Source organism: Ochotona curzoniae, unplaced genomic scaffold (genome assembly GCF_017591425.1).
Source record: "Ochotona curzoniae isolate NIBS_2020 unplaced genomic scaffold, NIBS_Ocur_1.0 contig_1274, whole genome shotgun sequence".
NCBI lineage: Eukaryota > Metazoa > Chordata > Mammalia > Lagomorpha > Ochotonidae > Ochotona > Ochotona curzoniae.
The window spans coordinates 8,737,314-8,750,247 of NW_024465023.1; the positions used below are offsets into that span (position 1 = coordinate 8,737,314).

At 53.4% G+C, this 12,934-nt stretch overlaps 1 protein-coding gene across 2 annotated transcripts; it reads right to left on the minus strand.

Moving 5' to 3' along the window:
• Positions 1 to 1,623: 1,623 nt before the first annotated feature.
• On the minus strand, positions 1,624 to 12,711 carry TFE3 (transcription factor binding to IGHM enhancer 3). 2 transcript variants are annotated; one of them, XM_040999018.1, is made up of 10 exons: positions 12,310 to 12,711; positions 9,955 to 10,068; positions 8,639 to 8,942; positions 7,665 to 7,913; positions 7,480 to 7,584; positions 5,651 to 5,768; positions 4,841 to 4,897; positions 4,594 to 4,669; positions 3,354 to 3,501; positions 1,624 to 2,894 (listed from the first exon to the last, which is right to left on the minus strand). In XM_040999018.1, the coding sequence occupies exons 1-10, from the start codon at positions 12,423 to 12,425 to the stop codon at positions 2,448 to 2,450; spliced, it is 1,734 nt and encodes a 577-aa protein (XP_040854952.1). In that variant the 5' UTR covers positions 12,426 to 12,711; the 3' UTR covers positions 1,624 to 2,447. The 2 variants fall into 2 exon arrangements, with proteins under 2 accessions (XP_040854952.1, XP_040854959.1); XM_040999025.1 differs by lacking the exon at positions 7,480 to 7,584 and having other exon boundaries at positions 12,310 to 12,627.
• Positions 12,712 to 12,934: the final 223 nt, after the last annotated feature.

The window sequence follows — 12,934 nt, forward strand, 5'->3', positions numbered from 1 at the left end:
TGCTATAAAAAATCAAGCCCCTGCTTTTAATGCTGGCAGCTCATATCGGCATGCCAGTTTGAGTCCCAGCTACCATGATTCCAATCCAGCTCCCCACTAAGATGCTTGGGAAAGCAGCAGATGACGGCCCAAATATTTACATCCCGCTACCCAAGAGGAAGACACAGGCAAACTTCCTGGCTCCTGATTTCAGCCCGGCCGAACCCTACCTATTAAGGTCATTTGGGGTGGCAAACAGGTGGAAATAAAATCTGTGTCTGGTGTTCTTCCCTTCAAGTAATCATAAACATTCTTTTTTTCAGCACCCTCTCTCTCCTTCAGCTCCCAGTGATGTTTTCAAACTAGTCCTCACTCGCCAAACTTAATTAATAACTCAGAAGGGTTACTTCAGTGCTGTCGGTTTAGGCCTCTTCAAGCAGGGAATGAGAACAAGCAGCAGCACATTCTGACCAAACTTTCCTGAGAGGAATCAATCAGGTGAAACCACTGCGGGGGCGGTGGCAGTTTGCATGGGTCCAGAGCAGGTTTTTTTTTTTTTAAGATGTATTTATTTTTATTACAAAGTCAGATATACAGAGAGGAGGAGAGACAGAGAGGAAGATCTTCCATCTGATGTTCACTCCCCAAGTGACCGCAGCGGCCAGTGCTGTGCTGATCCGGGGCCAGGAGCCAGGAACTTCCTCTAGGTCTCCCACACGGGTGCAGGATCCCAAAGACTTGGGCCGTCCTCAACTGCTTTCCCAGGCCACAAGCAGCGAGCTAGATGGGAAGTGGAGCTGCCGGGATTAGAACTGGCGTCCATATGGGATCCTGGCGTTCAAGGTGAGAACTTTAGCTGCTAGGCCTCACCGCCCGGCCCCAGAGCAGATGTTTTACAAGGCTGATGATCTTGGTTGGCAGGTGGCTTCCCTGCAGCCTCTCTTGCTATCTCCCTTCTTTCATGCATCCCTCTCAAATCTGTTCCTTCCCAGAAAGTTCAGACTCTGTGACCCGTACAAGCTCATATTCATTGCACAAACACAAGGCCCGGAGAATCTTTGCCAAAGTTAAAAGCGCCTCAAACACGCCTAGCATTTATTATTTTCATCACAAACCTACAGGCCCCTCAGTACACCCTCCTTGGGGCCTGGCCCCAGCAATCCAAAGCTAACAGCTTTGGGTGTGAGTGGTAGGAGGGTTGGCAGTGGGTGGGGAGTGTCTGTTGATATCGCAAATCGGGGGAGTCCTCCAAATGAAGGATAGGATGAGGACCACAGGCTGGGGTGACCTAACTTCCAAACAGAATTCATTAAAAAATGAGAGGAAACAATATGCTTCTGTAATCCCCCCATCCACTCCAGGCCTCTGCCTCAGGGGAGGGGAGGCACTTTGTCCTGGGCGGTGGATAATGCAGAAATGTCCCTGTCCTTCACTGTGACCCTTGACACAGTCCCTGGAATCTGATTCTGCACACCTGACCTCAGGCCCTGACATTCCCCATCAGCTCCCCAACACTGCCCCTACACTCCCCCCTCCTCCACCTCTGAAGAAGGTAGGAGTCTAAGCAAGGCTTGGGGGCCTAAGTCTCACTCCATCACTAGGCCTGCAAGCATCAATGCATATGATTCCAAGATCCACCCCCTTTCTCAAGAGCAAGGGCAGCTTAGCACCCTTCTAGGTTAGCTCGGGTTGGTCCTGGGTTAAGGCAGGGGAAGTGCCACTCCTCCCTGCAGCATGGAATGTTTGGATGGGATGGTGCTCAGAGGCCAAGGGCATGGCGGTTCACTGTGACCTTCACAGGGGAAGGCGGGGTTCTTCAACACCTGAGATGCCTGCGTTGGGCTGTTGCTATAGGGAATGGAAGGGGCCTAACGCCTCCATTCCTAGAAGGCCAGTACTGAGTTTCCAGGCAAAGGGACCAAGTCTCAACCTCACTTCTCTTCCTTGCCTGAGCAGGGTAGGGTTCAAGGGGAAGGGCCAGGGTTTTCACCCCACCCCCTGCCCACCCTTGTGCCCCTCTAACTCCTGCAAGTAGGACTTCCTTCATTTTGACTCCTCTTCCCCCACAAGCATGGACTAGACGGGCATTTCAAGAGAAAGGGCTGGAGCACTGTCCTGACCTTTGTTTCCTGGGAGACCCAGCCAGGACCTCCCCCTGTCTTCTTCCCTCATCTGGGCAAGGGCAGGTACCACAGCAGCAGCGGTGGTAGGGGTGAGGGGACAGGCCCTGTTCTCACCACTTTGGGCTGCCCTCTCCCTCAGCAATCTGCCCAGGGTTGGCCCTTTGGGGAAGGGGAGGGGCCTCATCTGACTCCTCCTCCTAGCCTGATCACATCTCCTCTTTCCTCCCCCCCCAGAATACCTGGGCAGGGCAGTCTCCTGGAAAGGGTGGGGGGGAGACAGGACTCAGCCTAACTGGTCCTCCTTTCCTGGGTCAGGGGGAGGCCCAGAGGAGGGATGAGACCTGATCAGGACTCCTCCTCCATGCTGAAGCTGCTGCGGCGGCTGCTGGCCTTGGAGACAGCAGGGGATACTGAGGAGAGCAGGGGGTCCGAGGCAGCCCGCAGCGGGGACAGGGCACCCCCTGACAGTCCTCCCACCATCCCTTCCTCCTCCTCCATTAGAATGTCCTCCAGCCCCAGGCGAAAGGGGTTCCCCAGGTCTCCCAGGTGGTCACTGGGAAAGTGCAGGTCCAGAAGTGCATCTGAGGGCGGTGCTGGGGGCTGCTGCTGAGGGCCACTTTGGGCCGGTCCCCCGCCTAGATGGAACGTCGTCGCTGTGCCTGGCCTGCCTTCCTCCTCAGTGTCCAGCTGCTCCGGCTTGAGGCTGTCAGAGCCTGAAGTCGTGGCCAGCGAGAGCAGCCCTGGGGCAGGAGGTACGGGGAGACCATGGATCTGGGCCTGCAGTTCTAGCTCCTGCGAAAGAGGAATGGATAGGTACAGGTGAAGATGGGCTCAGAGGAGTGTAAATGGCTATAAAAGGCTCCAGTGCAGACCCTGCCATCCACTTGACATGAACCTTGAGCTTCAGCAGCAGCCCAATCTGTAAAATGGGTACAACAGGTCCTTGTTTCCTGGGGTTGTTGTGTACTGACCCAGTGAACTAAAGGGGCTTCAAGCTGTTGTTAAGGTGCCTGGTCTAGGGGAGGAACAATAAACACCCCAGCTACAATGATTACAAATGTTAGGAATTATGTGACCATAACTATGGCCATAATCATGGGAGTTGAGAAGCCTGGGGATTCACTAAGGCAGGGCAGGATGGGGTAGGGTGAGAGGAAAATCCTGGCCTATCTTGCCTCTGCCTCTCCCTGGAGCAAAATTACCTTCCACACGCCCTCCATCCCTCCCCAACCCCATCTCCTCCTTGCACACCTGAATTCGGAGCTGCAGGCTGCGGTTGGCCTGCTCCAGGGATCGCTGCCGGCTCTCCAGGTCTTTGGAGCGCTGTTGCTCCTTCTGCAGCTTGCGGATGTAATCCACAGAGGCCTTCAGGATGGTGCCTTTGTTCCAACGCATCTCCCTGTGGGGCCCGACGGCAGGGAGGAACCACAAAGCCCTGCATAAGGCAGGGAACTTCCGAAACGTTCGTGGAACATGGCATGGAAGAGGTAATGATTATTTTGGTACCAAAAAAAAAAAAAATCACTGAAATCCATGCATAGTTCTATCATGACACACATTGTTACTGGGGATACTTCCTATGCGTGGATTATAATTTTTTTTTTTTGCACCAAGATAAATGTATCTTTTAATGCCATTGTCTGCGAATGTTCTGAAGCTCCCCTGCCCACATGCACCCCCATATTTGGAGTTTCTCTCCATTGCTGAGGGGAGGGGAACTGTACCAGGTGGAAGGATCACCCCTGTGCAGGCCTTGAACTTGAGGTGGGGGCATATTGAAGGCACAGAATGTTCAGATGAAAACCCTCTATCTGGAATCTTTCAGCAGTGCCTGACCTCCAGAAGCCCTCTTTGACATGCCTTTCTCTGGCATGCTTGAGAACCCATGTCTTTGATTGTTCTCACAACGGCCACCCTGGCTTCTCCGCACTCCTAGGACATGAACATAGCTGCCATTTCCTGCCTTCTTTGCCAGCTGTGCCATGCGCTTTGAACACTCCCCTGCCCCCCCCCGCCCCCCTCCCATCCCCATGGGGCTTCCCTACCTCAGCTTCTTAGGCCCGTATGTGCCTTGTCAACTGTGGCCTGCCTCATTACTATTCTCATTCCAAAATGTCACTCTTCCCAACATGGCCCCATCTTCCTCCTATTCTTCATTCTTCTATACCACAATCATAACAGAGCATGTAGCTTTGGGCTTATTTGTCTGGCTGCCACCACTCCAACAGTTGGTCCACAAGGTCATAGATTTTTGTCTGTTTCAGTCCCTCTGACACCTGGCTCAACAGATTCATCTTGAAAGAATAAAGGAAGTGCTACATGAGCAGCACAGTGAGGGGCTCAATTGCGAGCAGATAGAGCACCCAGACCATCACAGAGTAGGGTCTACAACCACTCAGGCCCAGAAAGACCCAGAGGAAAACTGCATGGGCAGGAGGGCCTGGATCCCACCCCACCTCCCGCTGGCCCGGGGTCCCCAGCCCGGACTCACGGGTCACTGGACTTGGGGATGAGAGTGCCCAGTTCCTTGATCCTGTCGTTAATGTTGAATCGCCTACGACGCTCGACTTTGCAGGTGAGGAAGGGGAGGAAGATGGGAAAAGAATGGTCAATGGGGTAGAGGAGGGAAAAAGGATAGAAAGTGGGGTGCTGCAGGGTTATTGCAGGGAGGGGCTCCTGTGAAGGCAGGGCCAGGTGGTGCGGCAAGGCAAGGTAAGGGTGCATGCTCTCTGGCTTACTCAGGTTGTGATTATCTTTCTTCTGCCGTTCCTTCAAAAGAGCCTTGGCTTCGGTCTCTGGAATAGAATAGGAGTGGTCAGGGCTTCTGTGCCCAGGGCAAAGAAGAAGGCAGCACAGACCCAGGGGTACTGGGCAGTAGCAGGGGGAATGACTTTTTAGAATGTATTTTTGTTTGTTCTTGTGATTTTTAAATATAGTTTTATTCTTTTCAAATATATACTTTCATACATATATAAATGAAATATATATATTTGAAAAGCAGAGTGACAGAGATAGACAGATAGATCGATGTTCCATCTACTGGTCCATTCTCCAGATACCTGCAATAGCCAGGGCTGAGCCAGGCTGAAGTCAAGAGTCAGGAACCCCATTTGGGCCTCCCACATGGGTAGCAGGAACCCAGATCCTTGGGCCATATTCTGCTGCCTCCAAACTGAATTAGGAAGGAGCTGGGGCCAAAGGGAGGAGTAGTCTGGATTCCAATCGGGCACTCCTAGAGAGGATACACCAGTCGAGACGCCGGTGTTCCCAGCAGCCCCTGAAACTGCTGCCTCACTATGCCTGCCTCACAGTGCTTTATAAAGCCACAGTGCCAGGCTATTTGTGAAACCCAGGATGAAAGAAGGTGAGAGACCACAGGGTCAAAGCCAACCAGATGAAAGACGAAAAATGGTTTCTGTCTCTGGATGCCTGGATTTCCCCCACCAAGTTGGGCCTGGTTCCAGAGCTGGGTGGGGGTGGGGCAGAAGAGGGCTCCCCAAGGTGGGGGCATCCAACTGAGGGTAAGGGGCCAACGTGCCAGCACTTACCAGAGATCTCCCGCTTGATGTTGGGCAGCTCCGCCGGGCAGGAGTTGCTGACGGTGATGGCTGGCGTGGCCACACCCTGGCTACTGTACACATCAAGCAGATTCCCTGACACGGGCAGCTGGGGGAAGGGAGGACAGAGAAATAGTTGAAACAGACCCCTAGCATCACCCTTCCTCAGAACCAGGCACTTGACCCCACACACATGTCAAGGATGGGTCCCTCAGGCACATGGCTTGGCAGACTCAGCCAAGAAGGGAAGCTTCCTTCTTCAAGGTGACTTCACACACAACAGGGAGGGCAGAGCTCAGCAGACCTGCTTAAATCTCAGCCCATCAAATCTCTCAGTGACCTCTGATGCTCCTCTCCCAGGCTCCAAGGCTAGCTCTGAGCTCTGATGTGACATTCCAGTCTGTTAGCTCCTCCCCGCACCACATTCCAATCTGGCATTCTTGGAGCACTCTAACCCAATCTTTTCAGACCTTGGTAAATTGCCATGGCAACATTTTACCCAAAATTTGTCTTCTACAGAGTTCCAACCTAATCTGTAGTCTTTCACTATGATCAAGTCACACCAACTATGTCCTATGGCCCCTGTCGCTATGTACCAAGATCCTGACTCCAGGGACTTCTTGTTTATTGTTCTCCCTCATGATTTCTTGTCCAACTGCTCAGCTAACCCTGCTTTTATGCCAGCTTCGTGTTTTTCTGCCTCCCCCCCCCTTCAAACTATCCTGGATATGCTCTAGTCCAACACACTAAATCTCTAAGAACACCCAAGACCCACATCTTGAAGAGTTTTCATCTCTTGAAAGCCCTATCCAGTCTGCAGATCTATGACAAGGTTTCAATCTTTAGCTGAATCCAAATCTCTACAAACCAGTACCATTTTTATGCACATGCCCATCCTTTGATAAGTTGGAAAAAACAGAAGGCAAAACCAATTGGTATGCTTCAACAATAATTATAAGAGTTTTTGGAAAGTTCTAGGAAAACAGCGTTACAATGGTACATTCCTTGTGCTAGGATGTTTTTGCCATTCTCTACAAGAACCCTTCTACTTGGCACAGTTCACTGTAACACCCTGTGGAAGATCCAGTTGCTAGAAGGTTTGGCCATTTGTTATAATGTATGCCAATTTTGGAGACTTTCTGCTATGTTTTAATCGCTACATGATCTGGGTATATAGCAATAGTCTGAATCTTTTGGTATATTCAAACTGCTAAAAACAAAACAAACAAAAACAAAAAAATTCTCAGGTTTGGATACTTCGTATAGCAAAGTCCAAACATCTTGCCATGCCTAAATTTCCAGGAACTTCCTGCATTGTGTATCAGTCTGCAAGGCTGGATCTTTCCAGCCCTAGACCAAGGGGGATTATTAGGTTCATTATGAAGTTCTGGCAGAACTTTCAGGAGTTCCATGACCAGGAAGCCACCCACCCGGCTACATCCAAGAAAATGAGGGGAGAGGGAGAAAGGAAGGGCCCATACCTATACCCATTAAAAAAACCCACAGTCTGAATACAGACTGGAATGATCAGTTCTTTCCTGACATGTCTACCTGGTCTGTCAGGTGAACTCTCTTCATGAAGTGAGACTAGTACATTCACTGTTAAAGCAAAAACAAAATCTACAAGCAAAAACGAAATCTACCTCAGGAGCTAGGCTGCCACAAAGCCCCCAGGAATTGCTGGGTCCCATTCTCATTACAAGGACTGCCCTTCTCATTTTAGCAAAATGCATGACAAGGGTCTCGCGTGTCTCTAGCAACCACAGAGGCAGGATTAGTGATAAAGGGATGCCACATCCCCCAGCCCAGGCAGGACCTACCGTGCTGGGGAGCTGTAGCCCTGCAGTGCCTCCCGGCAGATAACTGAGCATCTCATCATTGTAGCTGGACTCCAGGCTGATGATCTCATCAATGACCTCATCGATCTGGGGACAGAAGCAAATATGACACAGGCTTGGAAGGATTTGGTGAGCGGAGCATGGGAACCCAGTTGGCAGCTCCTTACCTCCTTTTCTGAGCTAGACCCAATGCTGAGCAGCGCCATGGGGCTATTTGGAGCACTGCCTGTGGGGCCGCTGGTGGCATGGGCAGCCTCGGGGGCAGGTAGCGGTTGGGCACTTGCAGGCCCTGGTGGTGGGGTGAGGGCCTGGGAAGCCAGCTTGGGTCCAAGTGTAGTAGACAGATACTGTTTGACCTGCTGCCGGCGCGCTTGTTGCAGGTGGTAGCGTGTTGGGTTCTCCAGGTGGGTCTGCACCTGTGTGATGCAATGGGTTGGAGAAGGGAGAAGGACAAAGTGAAGCCAGTCTCAGAGCTGTCTCTGTACCTGCAGCCTGTCCACCCTAATCCACCTGGGATCAGGGGGACAAACCGGGTGCAGAATATGGGAACCCTCCAAAGTACCAGTAAGACAGTTTCTCCGCAGGAGGCACAAAAACATGGAAACATTTGCTCCACCCACCTTCCTCCATACTTGACCCTCCCTATAGTAATCAAAGGCCCACTTTAGGTATGCACCCCCCTCAATTTTGTAAACAATATTAAAAAGAAAATTAAATATTAAAACTAACCTGCTTTCTCAGAACTCTCCGAACTCCCATATAGCCCCCCAAATCCAACCATTGTTACCAGGATTCCTTATGGTTTCTAGAGCATTCTGGAACCATCCCTCTGGCTCTCCCCTGATCTCCAATATCACCTGACAGACCTGCTTTCCCGGGACACTGCAATGGCAGAGAAACTGCCAAAGGAAGCTCATCCTATATTGCCAGGACCCCCAGGGCCCTCCCAACCCCTTCACTGTCCACAAAGACATCCCTAGGGAGCCCAAGAACCCCTCAACAATCCTAAAACCACAGCACATAGCAGAGATCATTTAAATAGAATCAGGGATCTTTCTCAAAAACCACCAACACAACAACCTCTTCCCCCGCCCCCCAACCACACCCACAACACAGCAGTCACCTGTGGCCCTCTCCTTACCTTGAGCACCTCCCTGGGCACTTGAGCAGGGGGTGGACGGCCCAAGGTGTGGCCCCCAGCAGAGACACCAACCACAGAGATAGCAGGAGAGGCAGGTGCAGGGCTGGGGAAGGGAGCTGCTGCGGCCTGTTCACGACGCTCACGCCTCTCCTGCTCCTGTGCCTGGGCCCGCATCAGCTGCTGCCGCAGCAAGACCCGAGAGGAGGAAGCCGACGACATGGCAGGGGTCCTGGAGCCCCCTGCGGAAGATGATGCAGAGAGTGTCGCTGGGGTGGCTGGTGTGGCCTGTAGTGATATTGGGAGGCTGTGGAATGGGAAATATGGGGCCACACGTAAGCTAAAAATCTCATCCAATGCCTAAGGTGGGGACAGACACAGGACCCACACTTGGTTCCAGGGGTCATAGTCTGATGGGGGAGACACCGGCCCTGGCAGTCAGAGGGCACAGTCCAGTGCGGCAGGGAGGGGGAGGAAAGGTTCAGCCCTTGGTCCTTTGTGGCGGAACCTGTATGAGAGCCTGTTTGTGTATCAAGTGGTGGGGCCACTGCTGGGTTCTGCAAGAGGACCCTGGACCATGTAAAGCTATGCAGCAGTGGCACTGAGGCGCCAGAGTGGAATGTGAATGCCTAGGGTTCCAAAGCCCATCTTGGGGCTGGACATGCTCTGTGAGCTCCTGGTTGAGGGGTGTGGAGTAGAGGGGAGGGGGTGGGGAGTGACACCAGGCTCAGAGTAGCAGCCTTAGGCTCAACTTCCTCTGTAGGCTGAGCCTCTCTGGTCGCAGGAGCCAGGCAGTCTTGAAAATCTCAGACATTTCACAATCCTCTCTTCCGGCCCCCTTTTCCAGGTCCCCTCCTCTCTCTTAGAGCCCAGGCCGATGACTCAGCACATTTAGATTACCGATGGGGGGGGGGAGAGGAAGAAAGGGAGGGGGAGAGAGAAAGACCTGTTGGGGTTCGCCTTGGGCTAAGGGTGGTGGGTTGTTAGAAAGTAGGAGTGGATTGGGCAGGGGCCAAGGCTGTGGCTCTGTCCACCAAAGGGTGACCTGAAGCAGGCCACATCCTCCGAGGATGGGGGAGGGGATGAAGACTGTAGGAATATTTGTGTCTTAATGAGTATGCACATAAGGCTGATGGATGGGGGCCTGGGGACGGGTAGGGTGGTCTGGGTGGACTATCTAGCTTGGACACCTGCTGTCCTGTGGGGCAGGCTCTTTCTGGGCCCCCTTCACATTGCCATCTGCAAAATACAGGCTACTGGGAGAAAGGGTCAGGCTGGCACAGAGGGGAAAAGGCCTGGGAGATGGGGAGGAGTCGTACCTGGAACGCAGGGGGAGGGGCTGGCTCTTGAGTTCGTAGAAGCTATCAGGATCGAGGATGTTTTCTAATTCGATGTCAGCGACAATTCCCGATTCTGGCAACAAAGAATTCAGGCTGGGGTTGGGGGCAGGGGTGACGGTCAGTGTTTGCACCAAGACCTAATTCCCCTCCCCTCCTCCAGTAGAGTTGCCTACAAGTTTGGTCCTACTGCAGGGTGCCACCACCAAGCATTCCAGCTTCCTGCTGGTTCCCCTCTCCAGCCCCCTCTTCCTCTCTCAACTCCCGACTTTCTATCTCTTAACAGTCACTTGTAAGTTACCTGGTCTGGAAGAGAAAAAGTCAAGACAGCCAAACTCACTTTACACAAGGATTCCTGACTAAGCATTCGGGAAGTCCTCCCGGCCCCCACTCCCTCCACCGTTTTCCTGACAGTGAATGTGAGCCCAAGATGCACATATACACGCGCACGCGCGTACACACACACACACACACACACACACACACACATTACCCAGGTCGGGGCATCCCATAGCACAACAGTCCATTTTAACACAAAACTGAATGCATCACAAGAGGGACCTGGGGTCTGGGATTTACTTTACAATGAAGATTCTACCATTTCTCAAGTGAGTTTCCCCCCTGCCCCCAGCCCCAGCCAGAGTTTATGGGATGCCAACACACAGCCAGATATAAAAACAGAAATATCAAAGACTTCCACACTCTGGATTTGCACGAGCGAGATCTGAGTGGATGATCTGCTTTATAGAGCCTTCTTTCTTTGACTGCAGGAGCCAGAGCTGGCCCAGACCTCACCTGGATTTGTTTTGTTGCTTTTTTTTTTCTTTTTGAGAGATCAAAACACAGCCTCTTCCCTGCGCCCCCCCCCCCCCCAACACTCTCTGGCACACAAAGTAAAAAGCCTTATACACCCTCCCTTTCAAGTCTGCCCGCTGCTGTGATCTAGGGTGTTCTGAAAGAGTTCAAAGGAGCCCAGCTGAATAAGCGAGAGGACCCTGGCATGCTGGGGGGTAGGGGAGAACGCCACTACCAGGCACATGGCTGAATGTGCACCTGTGAATTCAGCCCAAGGTTTGGAATCTCTATAATTGGGAGTGCCTTCCCTTGCCAAGTATTGTCTCCATTCCCCAAGGATCTGTCTTCTTTCCTCTCCTCACTCGCAGATGGGGCCCTAAAACCACCCAGGAAGTCAGTCCAGGAAGAGGAAGCTCCGGGTGTCGCTGAGCTCAGCACAATCCAGGGGGAGAGGGAGCAGGCAGAAAAGGGGGCAAAACCCCCTCCTGGGCTCACACAAGCACTGCACCCAAGTTGGAAGAGATGGGCAGGGGTGAGGGCAGGAAGAACTGGAACCCAACCCCCAGAAGCTCTCTCAGTTGAGGAAGTAAGGATGAGAAGGCGCACCCAGACATGCCCCCCCTCCGTCATTTCCCCCCCCCACCCCGCTGTAGGCACTCGCCCCACTTCTAGGGAAGGATTCAAGATCATCGGGCAGGAGGGATGCACAGGCAGGGCGAGGTCAAAGGAACAGGGCTGCGTGGGTAGGGGTGCCTGGGAGTCTAGAGGGAGTGCTAGCAGCCCCAAGACCCTCCTCCAGGCTCCACCATCAGCTCTAAGGCCTTCCTTGGGCTGAGAAATAACGTCTTCCCCATGCCCTCTGTGTGTCCAGCTGCCCCTACCCATTCAAAGCCCTCAGCAGTGTGAGAAGAGGACTTTCCCACTGTCCCAGTGGGTTGAGTGGGCAGGCAGAGGTAAGACGACTGTGACTGTTCTGAGTCTTGCTCATACATACACACACGCACACAAAATCAGTGACACCCCAAAACCGATTCATGTTCCTGCCAAACACAGCTAGTAGTCACTGCAAGTCACCAAGCTCCTAAGACAGCACCTCCATACGCCCAAGGACCCCTCTTCCAATATTGAAGGGGAAAAAAAATCCAGGATTTCCTTAAAATCGATCAGTGCCTCATCTGGCAGTGCTCCCCACCCCCCCCATTTACTTCCCTGATGCCCAGCGCAAAGACGCCAAATTCAGTTTCTAATCAAACTTGCAGTCCCTCAAGTTTAGCAGGTTCTGCACACTCCTGAATCAGATCCTCCAGACTCTAGTCAAGAGCCCCCGCAAATCAGCAAATTTGCTCTCCCCTGACTCCCTTAAGCCTGGTTCCCCCGCAGGCCACTGCCGGATTCGTTAGGTGCCTCCCGCACATGCCGGCCCAAGACGGGTGCCCCAACGTCCTCAAACGCTAGGCCAAGCGCCTCCAATCCTAGTCTCAAGTTCCCGCTGCCCCGAGATCAGACCCCAGTCTGCACTCCCGGCCCCAGACGGCCCCGCACCTGAGCAGCTGGGCCGATTCGGCTGGCCTGCGCTCCTCCAATAGGACGAATACTGCTCGAGGGCCCTCCGCGCTGGCCTCTACGCCGTCCCGAGCTGGCTCGGCTGCATGAGACATGACGCCCGGCCCCGGGCGAGCCCTGCCAGGCTGGTCGGGCCTCGGCCCGGTCCCCCTAACAAAATAAAAGTCTCCCTCCCCCCTGCTTGCCACCGCCTCCTCTGCTAAGCCATGGAGCCGGTTCTGCGCGGGCGGGCGGCGTCGGAAAGATGGGATGGGCCGTGAGTCATCCCCCGCCCTGAACGGACCGACACCCCCCCTCAACCTAACCCCGGACGACCGCCCTCCTCCCTCTCGTCCTCTTCCCCCTCCTCTTCGGGCTGGGGAAACTCCACAGGAAGTGACCGCAGAGGGGATGGACGGTTCATCGGGTCACACCCCCTGAGTGAGGCAGCCAATCGATGAGCGCCATTCGAGGGCCCGCCCTAAGCCACGCCTCTTAGGCAGAGAGAAAACTAGATTCGGCTCGGCCTGATTCCGAGAATGGAGCCCTTAGGCCACGCCTTCAGCCGCTGAAACAAATAGGCTAGATGTGATTTGGTTAAGTCACACCTCCTGTTTGCGTCTTG

Coding starts and splice junctions, on each gene's coding strand:
- TFE3 (XM_040999018.1), bottom strand. CDS start 12,425: ATGTCTCATGCAGCCGAGCCAGCTCGGGACGGCGTAGAGGCCAGCGCG. Junction 8,943..9,954: donor CCCCTCCCCCTGCGTTCCAG/GTACGACTCCTC, acceptor CCCATTCCACAG/CCTCCCAATATCACTACAGG. Junction 3,502..4,593: donor ATCCCCAAGTCCAGTGACCC/GTGAGTCCGGGC, acceptor CGGGCCCCACAG/GGAGATGCGTTGGAACAAAG.